Source organism: Acartia tonsa, chromosome 6 (genome assembly GCF_053477335.1).
Source record: "Acartia tonsa isolate MP-2025a chromosome 6, ASM5347733v1, whole genome shotgun sequence".
In the NCBI taxonomy this organism is placed as follows: domain Eukaryota; kingdom Metazoa; phylum Arthropoda; class Copepoda; order Calanoida; family Acartiidae; genus Acartia; species Acartia tonsa.
The window spans coordinates 42,017,751-42,032,705 of NC_137265.1; the positions used below are offsets into that span (position 1 = coordinate 42,017,751).

Consider the following 14,955-nt stretch of genomic DNA (forward strand, 5'->3'; position numbering starts at 1 on the left):
TAATTAAACAGCCTAGAACCTATACAAAGCTTTCCTGAAAATCTTGCAATTCAAAGTATTCACTTACATGTTCATACTTGAAGTAACTAAATTTTAAAAATTTTTATCTAGCGTGATGAAAATTTTCTATGTCTCAACAAAATGACCAAACAAATTTTTTTTTTAGCAAGACACTTTCAAATTTTGCAAAAATTGTTTTTTGTATTACCTATACTGGAAAGCTACTCTTTGTTAGTATGTGTGTCTGTTCCAGTTAAAGAATTACATGTTTTTTTGATTGATTCTTAAATTTTTTATACATTGTTAAAATCCAATGTAAAACTTGATAAAAAGTTGTTTTGCTACTTTGTGAAAACATATAGAACGACAAATCTTTGATTTGTGGGAATATGCGCTCAATTTCATTTTCTTAGGGGATGGCATACAGGGAAGTATTTCATTGTAAATTATAAAATCTTATTTTCTGAATATTCCTGAAATTTAATAATCATACATATTTTATGTAACTGATATAAGATATCAAGTTAGGAAAACTTATTTAATGAAAATTTTCTAATGTTAAATTTTAAGTTATAGTATTTGTATTCAGCGCACCTTTTTAAGGCAAAAGTATTTCAATAGAAAGTAACTGACATTTATTAGTTAAATTTTACGAAAGTTGACAACTTTAATATTCTGCTATATTAACCTTATTCTATTTTATTATTTAAAGTAGTAAGATATTTTGTCTGTCGATTAAGTTCTCGTAAACCACTAAACTGAGTTATCCATATTAGGGAAGCTTTTTATAAGTCCCATGAAAAAATAAGCAATTTAATTATAAATTTGGTTTTCAGTTGGGTTTAGATTATTTTTATCTTCACTAATTAGCCCTTATACGCTAGTAGTGCTGCTGCTAGTTCGCAAAATTGAGCTATATTCTTTAACTTCATAGGGCATAAGTGTATAAAAGTTTGATTGAAAATGAATTGATGCGCATGAAAATAAAAGTGTCCAAGATGAGAGAGACTTTGTTATATGAGGTATGTCTGCTTCGCGTGCATGAACACATCCCCTCATCACAACATATACACATATACATATATGAGCGGATCCACAGAATTTCTAATGTGTGGGTTATATAAACCAGATCACATTTAAAGCAAGAAACAAGGTTAATCAAATTCATATATATCGCGGCAAAACAACATAACATTTTTAGAGAACAGTTTGTCATATATTATGAAAATCAGTACTCAAGCTAATTAAAAACACATTTTATAGACAGATGGACTTACAGAATATCTTATCTGTACATTAGTTGCGCTACAAAAGCTTTAATATTTAAGAGTTGGTTTTGTAAGACATTTCAATAATTATTTTGTGTTGTAAAACATTTTATTAATAAACACTTTATTGTATGTTTAGAGCTTTGTAGAAATTGTTTTCCTTAATATTTTTGAGGATGCTTTGCTTTTATATTTTTCGGACGGTTTTCTGACTCCAGCATGGCGAGATTGCGTGGGTCCCCTCATACATATACATCATTATATGCTTTCTCACATTTGAAACAAGAAAAAGAAAATCTATCTATAAACAGCTGAGATACGAACTCACAGTATTTAGATTTTTAGTGTACAGCCAGTAGTTAAAATAAACGCATACACAAACAGTTAGCAGTTACATATTTGCATACTACACTCCACACAATTTATTCAATTTGTGACAATTTAAATTTTAATATTTTGTGTGTGATTTATGTTGGGAAACGGGGCCAGTTGATTCAGGCCAATAATATTCTAAATTGAAAATATTAACTCAAATTTATGGAGATTTCTATAGTTGTTGTGCTATTTATTTAAGGGTTTGTATTAAATTGTTATATGTATTTGCCATTTTGTTTTAAGATTGTTACTTTTAAAGCAAATTAACAAATTAATATTCGAAAAACTTTTGTTTTTAGGTTTATGATATTTTAAATAAACCTTAGATATCATGTATGAAATGGGTCATTCTATTGTCAGGTTAAAAAAAGAAATTTTGACTATAAATATTTTATAAATATTTAAAAACCTAAAAAAATCTTTAGACTTTAGATTACTCCCAAAAACGGGCGGACAATTGTGTTTTATTATGTAGCTTGTATATGAGCTTGAGAATGTTTAAGTTTTCTTTGTACATTTCAACCCTGACAAAGCTAAGGTCGAAGCCTCTGGTATTTTGATAAGACTTTTTGGATAGAAGAAAAACTTTGTCTCTCGTCTTTGGGGAAATGTTATTTTTTCAGCTGCTTCTTTAAGATTAACTGCAAATTTGTCTTTAATTATCACCCTTTTCAACTTACCTATACAATAACTTACTTCGCCCGTTTGTATGTCGTTCATGATTCAAAATATGTGCTTGTTCTCCCTCCCTTTTTTTGACCTCTTAACACTGCTCTATAACTGACTTTTCCTTTTTAAATACATTATTCTAAGTGCTGCGTTACATATGAATTTTGACCTCCTTGTTTTTTGGAAGGTTCATATATGTTCTAATATTCATTTATGCCAGTTTTAGAGTGGTCTCCTTGAAAGTATAAACCAAAATAAGGCATCCTATAAGGCAAATGAAAACTTTATTAATTTAGTCGTTTGAGAGATCTTAAAGAACATCCAGACAGACAAACATCCTTTTCTTTTTATATTACGGTAATATTCAAATACATTTTTATTGAGATTTATATTGAAGTGTTTAAATTAAAAAGTACTTTCAACAGAGATTGAAGCGTAAAAAATGTTATTCGCTTAAAAGAATTGTCAACTAAAAGAAAGTAAATGTTTTTCTAATCAGAAAGTCGGGTTAAACACAATTAAACTTGACAGCTATCATTATATCGACATAGGAATAAAGTCATAATATAATGTAATTTTCATAATGATAATTATAGATTTTTAAAGTTATACTTCGTGACGGATATGTTGACTTTAATTTTAGGAAAATTAGTCTTTTGATAGGAAGTCGAAAAAAAGTCAGCCATGTCCATTTTATTAAATACAATAAATCGACATAAAGTTATAAAATCTCGTGTCATTACAAGACATCCAAGCTTAACAGGGTTTGGTTTAAATATTTGCAAGCAGTGCAAAGTTTAAAAGAAATAAATGTATACTCACATACATAACAATAATATACACATGACAAATATTTTAATTTCCTTGTCATGCCAGATTTAGAGCGCAGCAATAAAAGTCTAAATTATTCATGTTAAACTGCCGCAAACTCGACCCAGTCTCTCTCTCTCCTTCCGTGTGTTTTCTCTCTCTCTCTCTCTCTCTCTCTCTCTCTCTCTCTCTCTCTCTCTCTCTCTCTCTCTCTCTCTCTCTCTCTCTCTCTCTCTCTCTCTCTCTCTCTCTCTCTCTCTCTCTCTCTCTCTCTCTCCCTTTCTCTCTTTATCTCTCTCTTTCCCCCTCTCTCTATCTCTCTCTTTCTCCCTTCCTCTCTATCTCTCTTCTCTCCCAGTCCATTGATTGACCGGCGCGGCTAGTAAATTTACTAAGATGACCCATAACAAGGATGAGAACATTCATTACTAATACTTACAATTACAGAAATGAAAGACCTGATGCTCTTTATTAGCTTCAACTAAATTAACTATTCATTACCAAAAAATAAGCTTTTTTGTTTAGTTTAAAAGGACTCTCCACAGAAAAATCAACTTTGGATTTTTGAAAATCTAACCTGAAACTATTATTCTCTGTTCAATTTTAGGAATTTTTTGTTTTTGTGGCATCGCGATCGAAGCCCTTTGAAAATTTTGTCCGCCGCCTATTTGTACTGCCGCTATAACAATATATACTACACTTTCCTCCACTCAATATATGTTTGCCGCTAAAGAACATTTGCTCCATTGCAACCGGCCGCTCTACGATTTATCCTCTTCCTTGACTGGACAATCCTGCCGCCTCCAGTTGGTGTTCGCCTCCGCCAAATATAACCATCTTTTGCCGCAGTTGCCGCATTCATCGCCCTTCTCCGCCGCTACTCCGCTATACATTGCGTACGTTGCTATACACAACACCCCCAGCCTCCATTTAATTTCTGAACAAGGGAGAGGGGAGCATGTATTGAAACGCGACGTACAGCAATGAATAGCGGAGTAGCGGCGGAGAAGGGCGATGAATGCGGCAACATAGAAGCTAAAAATCACTAAAGCAGCACAAATTGAATGGCGGGAGGATTCACTTAAAGGAGGTAAAAAATTTCAAAGGGCTTCGATCGCGATGCCAAAAAAACAAAAAATGCTTAAAATTGAACAGAGAATAATAATTTCAGGTTAGATTTTCAAAAATCCAAAGTTGATTTTTCTGTGGAGAGTCCTTTTAAGAGTTGCTAGGTTTCAGAATAAATTTTAATAAAAGGATTGAAATTGTTAGGCCAATTCTAACACGTAAAGGACATAATTTGTCCCTTTAAAAAAATATTTGCTTTAAAGAAAAGGAAACTAGAAATCTTTAAAAAAAAAGTTTTTCATTTTTCACAGTTATTTTCCAACGGACGGACCTAAAGTGCATAAACGCTACGCTTTTAAAAAAAAGCAACTAAGAAATTTAGAATAATTTGACTGCCTGGAATTTGCTAGTCATGCAAGATACTTAGATAATCAGTGTTTGTCAATTTGTATTTTATTTTAATTTAGATAATGATCGATATCTTAAAAAAACAGGGAGAAATATTGTAAATTTAAAGATATTTTAAACAGTTGTCCGAAGATAAGAAAATAAAATTTCCTTTTCTTGCCCAAATTTGGATTTTTGCTTTGTATTTCTTTTTTTATGTGCAATTTCTGTTTAAAATCAAACAAACCATACGATACTTGTATTTTCAGAACGGTTTAATGCCGGCTGTCTTCTATTTTATTATAAGCAATAACATTTACAATACATGTTAAAAAATGAGATGATAAAATAGCTTAAAACATGCTTAAAATTTGCCCAGAAAATTAAAAAAAAACGGTCAAGCCTTTTTAGAGGCGTAGCCGCTAGTAACTTATATAAGAAATATGATTTTAGATCTTTTATTAATATCTGAAAATGTAAATGTGACTCAATGATCCCCAGAATTATGTGATGAGGTTATCTCCTGGTGGTCAGATGGTACACTACCACATCCATCCACCAACACAGCAGACAACCAGCCATGGATCACTCCAGGAATGCCTTGGCATGAAGAATTCTTTATTAGTGTTCATCTAGGGAGGGATTTTGACTAAAGAAAAACTAAATAGCCGTCAAGTTTTCCGTTAAGAATAGTAATTATTTTTCTCGTATTCATTTGAATCCGGTGGATAGGAACCGGTTCTCATGAATACGAAAAAACTATGTCTAGCATCGTATTATATCCAGTTTTCTACGAATATAGAAATGTACAATCATAAGATTAAAACTAGTTTTTTAGCCGGTGCCTTCAGCACCACGGGGCTAAAAAAAACTAGTTTTAATCTTATAATTGTACATTCTATATCCGCGGAAAGCCGTTTATAATACGATACGAGAAATAACTATTCTCGTATTCTTTCGAATCCAGTGGATAGGAACCGGTTCTTATCCATACGAAAAAACTATGTCTAGCATTGCATTATAAACAGCTTTTCACGAATTTAAAAATGTACAATCATAAGGTTAAAACCAGTTTTTTAGCCCGTGCCTTCGGCACCTCGGGGCTAAAAAAGCTGGTTTTAATCTTATAATTGTACATTCTATATCCGCGGAGAGCCGTTTATAATACGATGACAGAAATAACTATTATAATATGCTGAAATTTCTAATAAACAGAAAAAGAAATGTTAACTTTGACGGACAGAATTTATTTTGGCAAATTTGTAATATTAATAAATCTCATGTTTTGTTTAAAAGGCAAAGCTTATTTTATTGAATTAAATTGATTATATTAAGTGAAAAAATACAGACATACAAATATATTGAATCTTTTAAAAATGTTATTCTTTTTAAATAGAATAAACCTAGTTGGTCTTTATATTCATAAAAAATGAAACAAAGAAGGTTTAAAAATTAAATAAACAGATAATTTTATATTATACTATAGAAATATAAGTACAACATACCTGAAATAAAAGCCAAGTATTTGTGACCATGCTAGACTGGTGCATCCAGATGAAAGAAGAATGGTAGATGCTAACCGCGAGATTGTAGTGGGGGCGCCACCCAACAATATTACCAACACTGTCAACAACAACAAGAACAACAACAACCATTATTCTGCACCACAACACCACAACACTGGTGGCGTCCCCGTATATACTCAGGAATATAGATTACCTCATGTCAACCATGAAAATAGCTTAAAACCACCACAGGAATCAATAGGTATATACAGATGGATGGACGGACAGACAGACGGACGGACGGACGGACGGACGGACAGACATCAAGCTACTTTGTATTATAGATAATATTGACAGAGTATATGCGTTACAAACAATACCAAGAATAAGTAATTCGTTGCTTTCCCTCAAAATGACTATTGAGCACAAAAACCCCTTTTTATTTATAAAATAAATTAGAAATTAGAGGTGGTATTTTTTCTTCATGCTTAACCCCTTTTCCCAGCCTGTCATATAACTGCGTTGATCTAACCGCCAGTAATTGCATGAGGTTAAACCATAATAATCAGGAGCACATGTTGGACGAGGGGGGCGGAGGAACAGGAGGTGTGGAGGGGGGAGGAGGAGGAGGGGGCGAGCTAATGCGCGCTGGGTCCCTCACCTCCATAGCGCCCGACCCCTACATGATCCTGCAAAGTCGTAACGCCAACCGACGAGTGATACTTAACGTCGGCGGCATGAAGCACGAGGTGCTGTGGCGGACTCTAGAGCGGCTGCCGCACACCCGGCTCGGCCGGTTGCGCGACTGCCAGAGCCACGATGCTATCATTGAACTCTGTGATGACTATAGTCTTATTGAAAATGAATATTTTTTCGACCGGCATCCGCGGTCCTTCAGCTCAATACTAAACTTTTACCGAACTGGAAAACTCCACCTCGTGGAGGAGATGTGCGTGTTAGCTTTCAGTGACGACCTCGAGTACTGGGGCATAGACGAGCTCTACCTGGAGTCATGTTGTCAACACAAGTACCACCAGAGGAAGGAGCATGTCCACGAGGAGATGAGGAAGGAGCAGGAGTCCCTCATGGCACAGGACAGTGTTACTATATAAGCAAACTGGGATAAAAGCATATTTATGGAGGGAGGGGACTTTGAACTGTAAATTATACGAGTACACAAAGCTTTCATATAAGAATGTTCTTTTATTTTAGGGTTTGAAAGGTGGACAAGGTGTTTTAACTTATCTTTCATTAACAGATCCCAAGTTTCTTCTCTTCTATGATGTTAACAGCAATTCACTTTTGGGCCGTAGAAAGATTCAGAACTTTTAGTGCAAAAATCTTCCAAAGTTATTCAAAAAATCTCTCAAAATTAAGGACTTAGATTATTTTTTTTATCCTCGTTTGCTTAAATTTAACATTACTATTAGGAGGAAGAGGATTGGGGCGACGGAAAATGTGCAAAGTACCAAAAATTTCTGTGGGATTTGTTGGAAAAACCGACAACGTCCGTTGCTGCAAGGGTAAGCAAATTTCAAATTTCAATAATTTTTAAAAGTGATAATAAAATGTTTATCTATATGTCTCTCCATTTCTCTTTGAAACTTTTAATATTTCCCTTGAAAACAACTATTTAGCCTCCATGTTTTACCCAATTTTTTTCTAAAAAGAAAAGAGCGAGATTTAGAGATATTAAGTTTTATGAATGTATGTTTGAAAATAATGTGTGTTAATTATTAACTAAATCTATTAACACTCTGCTAATTATATTAACCTAATTAATATTTAGGAATTCACTTTTAAACATAATTAACATTAACATCACTCCATCGCTTTAATGTCCTTTTTCATCTAAGTAAATTGTAATGGGTTATTTTTAAATTTAGGTTATGTCCAGAAAATGTTATTGTTGTACATGATAATGAAATAAAAAAAGAATCACAAATAAAACAAAATAGACCATTGCTTGAAATTTATAGTGTTATTTTATCTTTTTTAAAGCCCTAAATTTAAATGTTTAAAATTTTGAAACAAATTAAAAGATAATAGTAGATGTCAAAAAAAAGCTGTCATAATGACATATTTTGACATATGTGTGTCTCAATTGTATTTAACTGAGATTATTTAAACAAATTGTAAGACTGATATAGCGTAGCAGTGTGTCGCCTTAATTATGTGCACCCTATTAGTTACAGGGTCAGTGTATGTTAGGGTGGGTTAATACCTAAATTACCTAAATCGTTAATATAGAAATCATAGAAACAAGGATGGTAACATCCATAAAAGCGAAGCTCTGAAATGGAAGGACAAACGGACATTAACACTTGTAGATTGTAAGAACTGAATTAGCAATATTGTAAGTATATTTGTTGCAAAACTGCATAAATAGATGATACTGTTTAAGGACATACTTACATTTTTTGAACTTGTTTATAGAGATGCTTTGCTTATAACATTGTACCTTGTTGTAATAGGAATCAGTTTTCAAAAAATCAGAAGAATCGGATAATTTTAACATACAAAAATTTGTTGTCAATAAAGTTAAAAATCGACATGTTTCAAATGGACGTACGGACATTCTGGTATTGATTATATAGTTGCTACGCTTTCTAAATTGTACCTAACTACTACAGGAACCATCATGCAAAGTTTGGAATCGATAGGACAATTCTAACCTGTTTAAATTAACGAAAAGAGCTAACTCTCTGTGACGGACGTACGGACGGACCGACCCTAATTATAGAAAAGCTTCGCTTTTAAAAATTATTTTTATTTATGTGTGTTTCTAATTGTTGTCATTTAAAGTTAAAGTAACTTGTAAAGTAGATATTAGGTAGCCACTCCGTACTAACTATTTATGTATTATTTAAAATCCATGTATTTAAAATCATTATTTTCTATTATTTATATACTACAGATGATTTATTAAAAATGTATATATGTGTGTGTATTGCTATAAAATAGTTTTAATACTAATTTAAAACATATTAGTTCATGTTTTTGTTTTAACAAATAATTTGTCATTTTAGACCGACTCCTACAGTTTTTTCCTTTTTTTTTCAAACAATTTCTTTGCATCGAATGTCGAATATATTTTAAATATTTAACAAAAATAATTATGTCCATAAGTAGAGCAGCATTGACAATCTTACAACATTCTTAGCAGACTGACACAGTCTTATTTTAGACTAGCTTTGCAACTGAAAAAGGGGTAGAAAAAAATATAGATAATGAAAAAGAGAGAGAAAAATATATATGTTATAGATAGATAAGAAGAGTGGTGGTGTGGGGGGGGGGGAATAAAATGATAAATTATGAAAAGATATTTCTGAATTGCTTGCTTGCTACTTCACTAATGCAAGTGTGTGGGTGTGTGTGCTAGTGGTGAAGCTTCTCTATAATTCTTGCTTTGCGGTCTGTTAGTATGTAAAGTCATATTTCTATTAGCTTTTCTATATCAGCTGACTACCAGTCTTTTTTTTACTTAATTTTTAATTTTGTTTGTGTCACTTACCTACTAGGCTTATATGTTTCTTTGGCCTTTAATCAGCTATTTATCCTAAAAGCTTATAAAGCTTCGCTACTAATGAAACTTAACATCATTGTATAGTGCTGTATGTATTTATGTATGTGCTGGCTAAGAATTTAGGTTAAAGAGTTAACTATCATATGTAATATGTATGTACAGCATTAAAGTATCTTTTTGGGGGGAGAATATGCATTTTAGTAGACTAAGCTGTTGATAGACTTATTTTAATAACACTTTTCAAGCCCACTGATTCAGATTTATTATATATTAAAACCTTATACATTTACAATTACATAACATTCAGAGAGGAAAGGTACATTGGATTGTAAAATTTATGGTAACCAAAGTTTTTATCCTGCTGTCTCATTTGCTGGCCTATAACCTATGTCGATTGTCTTATCCATCAAAGATATCTTTATTTAATTCAATATTAGTCATCGATATGCTGCTATTTGCCTGATAATTTTGTTGACATTACGACTGTTGTAAGTTAAATAAGATTGGGAAATCCTAATGTTAAGAAATTTGTTGTTAATGTTTTGCCTTACTGAAAGATATTGATATATGAAATCAAGTAAATTATTAATATTATATTCATGTATTAGATATATGCTTTATGGGTTTATTTGATGTTAGAGGGTCCACGACTTTTCCTCGCTTTGTAATATAAAAACCAGCTTTGAATAATATGATCCTCCCAAAATTTCAATTAGAAAAAACAAAATCTAAATTTTAAGTGGCTCATTATGAGTATTATTACTCGTTTTGATACATTATTTTGTCTATTTTCTATACTGTAAAAGGTTTAAATGCATGGGCCCCCTAACATGTATGTATGTATTTGTGTGTATATGACGTATGTACTTTCAATGCAAATGAATAAAATGATAGGATAAAGGGGAGAGATTTAAAAAGCATACGTTCTTTCAAAATCTCCCTTTTTCAAAAAAAAATATTTTCCATAAAATAAATTCTCATGTGTGAAAATCGTAAATTTTGGAGAGGGGGACAAAGTGTCTCAAAGAATCTGCCATGTGACGTCCTAAAAATGAGGGATTATCCATCTCTTTTTGAGGGGTCTTCTTTCCCACTTCTCCTCTCATCTCCCTTCTTTTTTATTACTTCACATGGCTGATTTTTGAGACACTTTGCCCCCCTTCCAAATTTTGGTATTTAATTAATGACACCTTGATATCAGTTGATTAAGCCTTTTTTTTAATTTCTGGATTTTTTTTACGACTATGAAGAATTAGGGTCAAGCGGGGCATTAACCGGTAAGGGGCATTACCGGTAATTTTTTACCCACCTTCAGAAAATGACATTTTTCTCCATGTTCTAATCGACTGACAGAAAAAAACATGAAAGCAAATTTGTTCTTTAATAAATTGCCTACAAAAAAGTATAAAATGAAATTTTTGTGAGATTAATTTTAAGGGTACTTTTGGGGTCTCAAAGTCGGACGAAAAAATTTTTTTTTCAAAAATTTTTTCACCTATGTGTATAAAGATCGACCTACACAAAAATTGGTAAGACCTAGAACTGATCCGTAAAAACCTTTTGAACTAAGAATTGCCCGCTCTTTCCAAATCCGTTGAGAGCTTAAATGTAGAGTTAATATTTTTTTCAAAAATGACCAAAGTTCGCGCGGGGTATTTTTCGGTAACGTCGAAAAAAAAATTCAAATTCGATTTTTAATATCAATTTTCAGGTTTTCTTTAGTAAAATCTAAAATTCAATATGGGCTTTTTAAGAATTAGGCCAAAAAGTGAATAGAACAGATTTTTTTATATAAAAAAATTCAAATTTTATTTTGAAAGAAAATTTTTGTGAAAAAAAAATCGAAATTTCTCGTCTTATAAAAAAAATGATTTTTGACATAGAAGGAATAGTCCGATCTTTATGAAAATTTTTGTGGATAATCCCTATAACCTATACTAATTATGATTATTTATGTTTGACTGGCCGTTTGGCCGTTTTTCATCGATTTTTTTTAGGTTGAAAAGACGTTACCCACAATGCCCCACCATGGGGCATTTATCAGTAATTTCTTTGAGTCCAGTTATGACAAACTTCTAAAAGTCCTAGGATAACGTCCTATTAGGACCTGATAGTCCTTTCCGTAAGCTTTCTAATGGTCTTGGTCCCATTTAAAAATATTAATATTTACCCCATTTTTTTTTCAAAAAACCGAAAAAATTACCGGTAATGCCCCGCCTCACCCTACTATTTTTTTCAATTATGAACATTTATCACAAATCATATATACAGACTTAAAGTCTTTTATAATTGTATTTCTTATAAAGCGCAAAAATAATATGCATCAACGCATTATCTATCTCTTTCTCTGTGACAAATACTGGCCTATATATTTTCCATATTTATGATATATCTTTGACGCGAATAATATGTATTTTTCCCGTTTATACCAATTAAATAGATTAAATATTAGAATTTTGTGAGGGGGAGTACAAGGACAATTAGGATTAAACTAATTTACCATAACTCTGTCCCTCGATATTGACTAGCAAACTTTCCACCAATTAGAGCACAGCATTTTACGAAATGCCGCGCTGTGATTGACTGAAATTCGGCGCACCCCGATTTGGCGCACCATTGAAATGATTTAAAGATCCAGCTCAAGATGGGAAAGGATAAAAGGAGGTCAAAATTAGGGACGTTCAAGCCTTCTAAGGGGGGCACATAAGTTTGAGGTGGTTGATGTTAATGTATTTTTAAAATTATGATGGTTTCAAACTTTTAAGGGGATGGAGTAAACAGTAAACACCCCTATTTCCCCACCGTTAGACGTCTATGGTCAAAATAACATCCATTGTCTTATCCCTTTATCCATAAATCAAATACCAATTTTATTTACTAAATGCAAAATAAAAAATACATATATAATAAGATAAAATAAACGGCGTTATCCTCTTAGAAATTTTTTTTTAAAGGGGGGAGGCGGATGTGCCACTTTTTAAAACCAAAAGTAAAAGTCAACAAAGGAACTCAACTAAAAAAAGAGTTACAGGTCTGAGATTTTGCATGGCAGTTGCTTTATAGGGGTACAATATGGAACTGTGAAGAAACGGCGGTGCAACCGCCGAAAACCGCCGTTCCCGCCAAAATTTTTTTGCCTTTTCTCGGCGGTTTTCGGCGGTTGCGCCGCCGTTTCTTCACAGTTCCATATTGTACCCCTATAAAGCAAATGCCATGCAAAATGTCAGACCTGTAACTCTTTTTTTAGTTGAGTTCCTTTGACTTTTAGTTTTGGTTTCAAAAAGTGGCACATCCGCCTCCCCCCTTTTTTCAATTTTGTTCCACCCACCCCCCCCCCCCCCACCCGACTACCGACGAACAACTATTTTAGGTTAGGTTAGGTTTTAGGCCAGGGAGCCGAGCGCTGCGGCTAGGCAGGCAAGGGGGCCGAGCGCTGCGGCTAGGCAGGCTAGGGAGCCGAGCCATGCGGCCAGAGTTCATAGTTCGCTGTCGGGGGGGGGGGGGGGAAGGGTTTACTCAAATTTTCAATATTGAAATTTGCCAAATAATTATTTATCTTGTCTAGGTTACGTAATTTTACAAAGTGAAAAATTTTGCAAACATGGTGTCAATACACTAGTACATTCATTATTAGAACAGCACTACATTGCTGTGTTAGGTTTCAAGTCCTGGTGATTGATTTTAGAATTGATATATACAAGTCTCAAAACAGCGTGTAGAGTAAGGATTCTATGTATGTTTTTTTCTTCATTTCAAAAACTTCTGTTCAAAATTTGTATAAGTAGGTTAAGATTCATTAAGAGAAGTAAAAATCCCTATAGGACAATGGACGCAAAATTAATCTTCCCCAAGCAAACAAAAAAGACAGAAATCTTTTAATAAAAAAATTTGGCGAATCTTCAAAAATTTTTGGAAGATTTTTATCATTCCTTATCAACCCTGTATCTCCAAGGGTAAAGTAAAGCTACAGATGAGAATTGGAGAGAGAGTTTACTTTTTTTTACTCCTTGTCCTATCCCTTTTAATACTGAGTATTTCTCTAGAAATGAAGTGTCACTAAAGATTAAAGGAAATACCTTGCCTCTATTTACCCAGGGATGGAGGGATAATTGCGGGTTCAATTAATTTTTATTTCTTCTTTTCCCTGCCCGGACAGTTATTCTACATAAGGTATTTATTTTACATGTAAAACTTTGTGGGGGGGGGCCGGGGGGGGGTTGGAGATTAAAATTTTGTCCATTGTCTTTTCCCTGAATTGTTCTGTTTACCTCAAACTTTATTATTCTGTCTGCCTAGTTCTGTATTAGTTTTTTATACTTGGTTTCAAACATTTCAATGCATGTAGCAGATATAGAAATAAATCCATAGACACAGTGTTTCGCCCTTTTAGGGCTCATCAGTATAGCTCAACACCTAAATATAAATATTTTTTATTGTATATTAATTTGTAAAAGGCCTAGACGTTTACTATGTATATACTATGAAATCAAACCTGCTCTCACCTTATAAATAGACAATTTATTTCTAATACATTATTTATTCTCAATTTGTATCAGTCTGTTAATCATTATTGAGATGATGTTTAATTGACAAATTTGTTTGGGATTCTTACTTGCTTGTTATTATTAAGACGTTTTAATTTTACCAAAAAGTGTACACAACGTAATATTAAATTTGTGTACAGCTTTTTATACGTATTTTCTAAAGTAAAAATTCCTTTACTTTAGCTCAAAGGACAAATTTGTACATCGAGTTGACAGAAAATATTTGGTATTATAACTTACATTGTTATTGGACCTTTTCAACATAGAACCTTTATTTCATACTTTTTTCCAGTCTATTCACATGTTATAAAATAAATATATCATTATTGTAAGTAATTAAATGTATATCTAAAATTGAAATTTCAATATTTAATGTAGATTTCATTAGAACGTATCACGGCCAAAACAAAACAGATTTTGTATTTTACAGATTGATATGAAAATATTGGTGGTCCACTTGAGATATTAGGGATGTTACTTTCTATTTAGTTGTTGAACATTTTTTGATTGTCTCTCTTCGGTTAATTCTAAATATGTCTGCTATTTAGAAGTCTGTACTATGCTACAAAACAGACAAAAAAAAAAGAAAAAAAACTTTTTCAAATCTAGACTGACCAAGCTCACTTTGCTTGATTCACCTCACTAAAAACTATTAAAAATGAATGTATCAAATTCAAATTATTTCTAGATTGTGTTAAAGGACTTAAAAATGGTAGAAAATACTGAAAAAGTCACCTGTGCAAAAGTGTACAATTGACCACAAAAATTCATGTTCTTAAAAAGTTTCAAATAAGATTATTTTT

The 14,955-nt window shown here is 32.5% G+C and overlaps 1 protein-coding gene across 5 annotated transcripts in view; it reads left to right on the forward strand.

Moving 5' to 3' along the window:
* Nucleotides 1-6,649: 6,649 nt before the first annotated feature.
* LOC145322705 (uncharacterized) overlaps nucleotides 6,650-14,955 on the forward strand; it is a 98,399-nt gene continuing 90,093 nt past the window's right edge. For all 5 annotated transcript variants that reach the window (XM_080164920.1, XM_080164923.1, XM_080164924.1 and 2 more), the window contains exons 1-2: nucleotides 6,650-7,174; nucleotides 7,511-7,605. In XM_080164920.1, coding sequence (XP_080021046.1) covers nucleotides 6,658-7,174; nucleotides 7,511-7,605 — 612 coding nt within the window. In that variant the 5' untranslated portion in view covers nucleotides 6,650-6,657. The remainder of the gene's footprint in view (nucleotides 7,175-7,510; nucleotides 7,606-14,955) is intronic.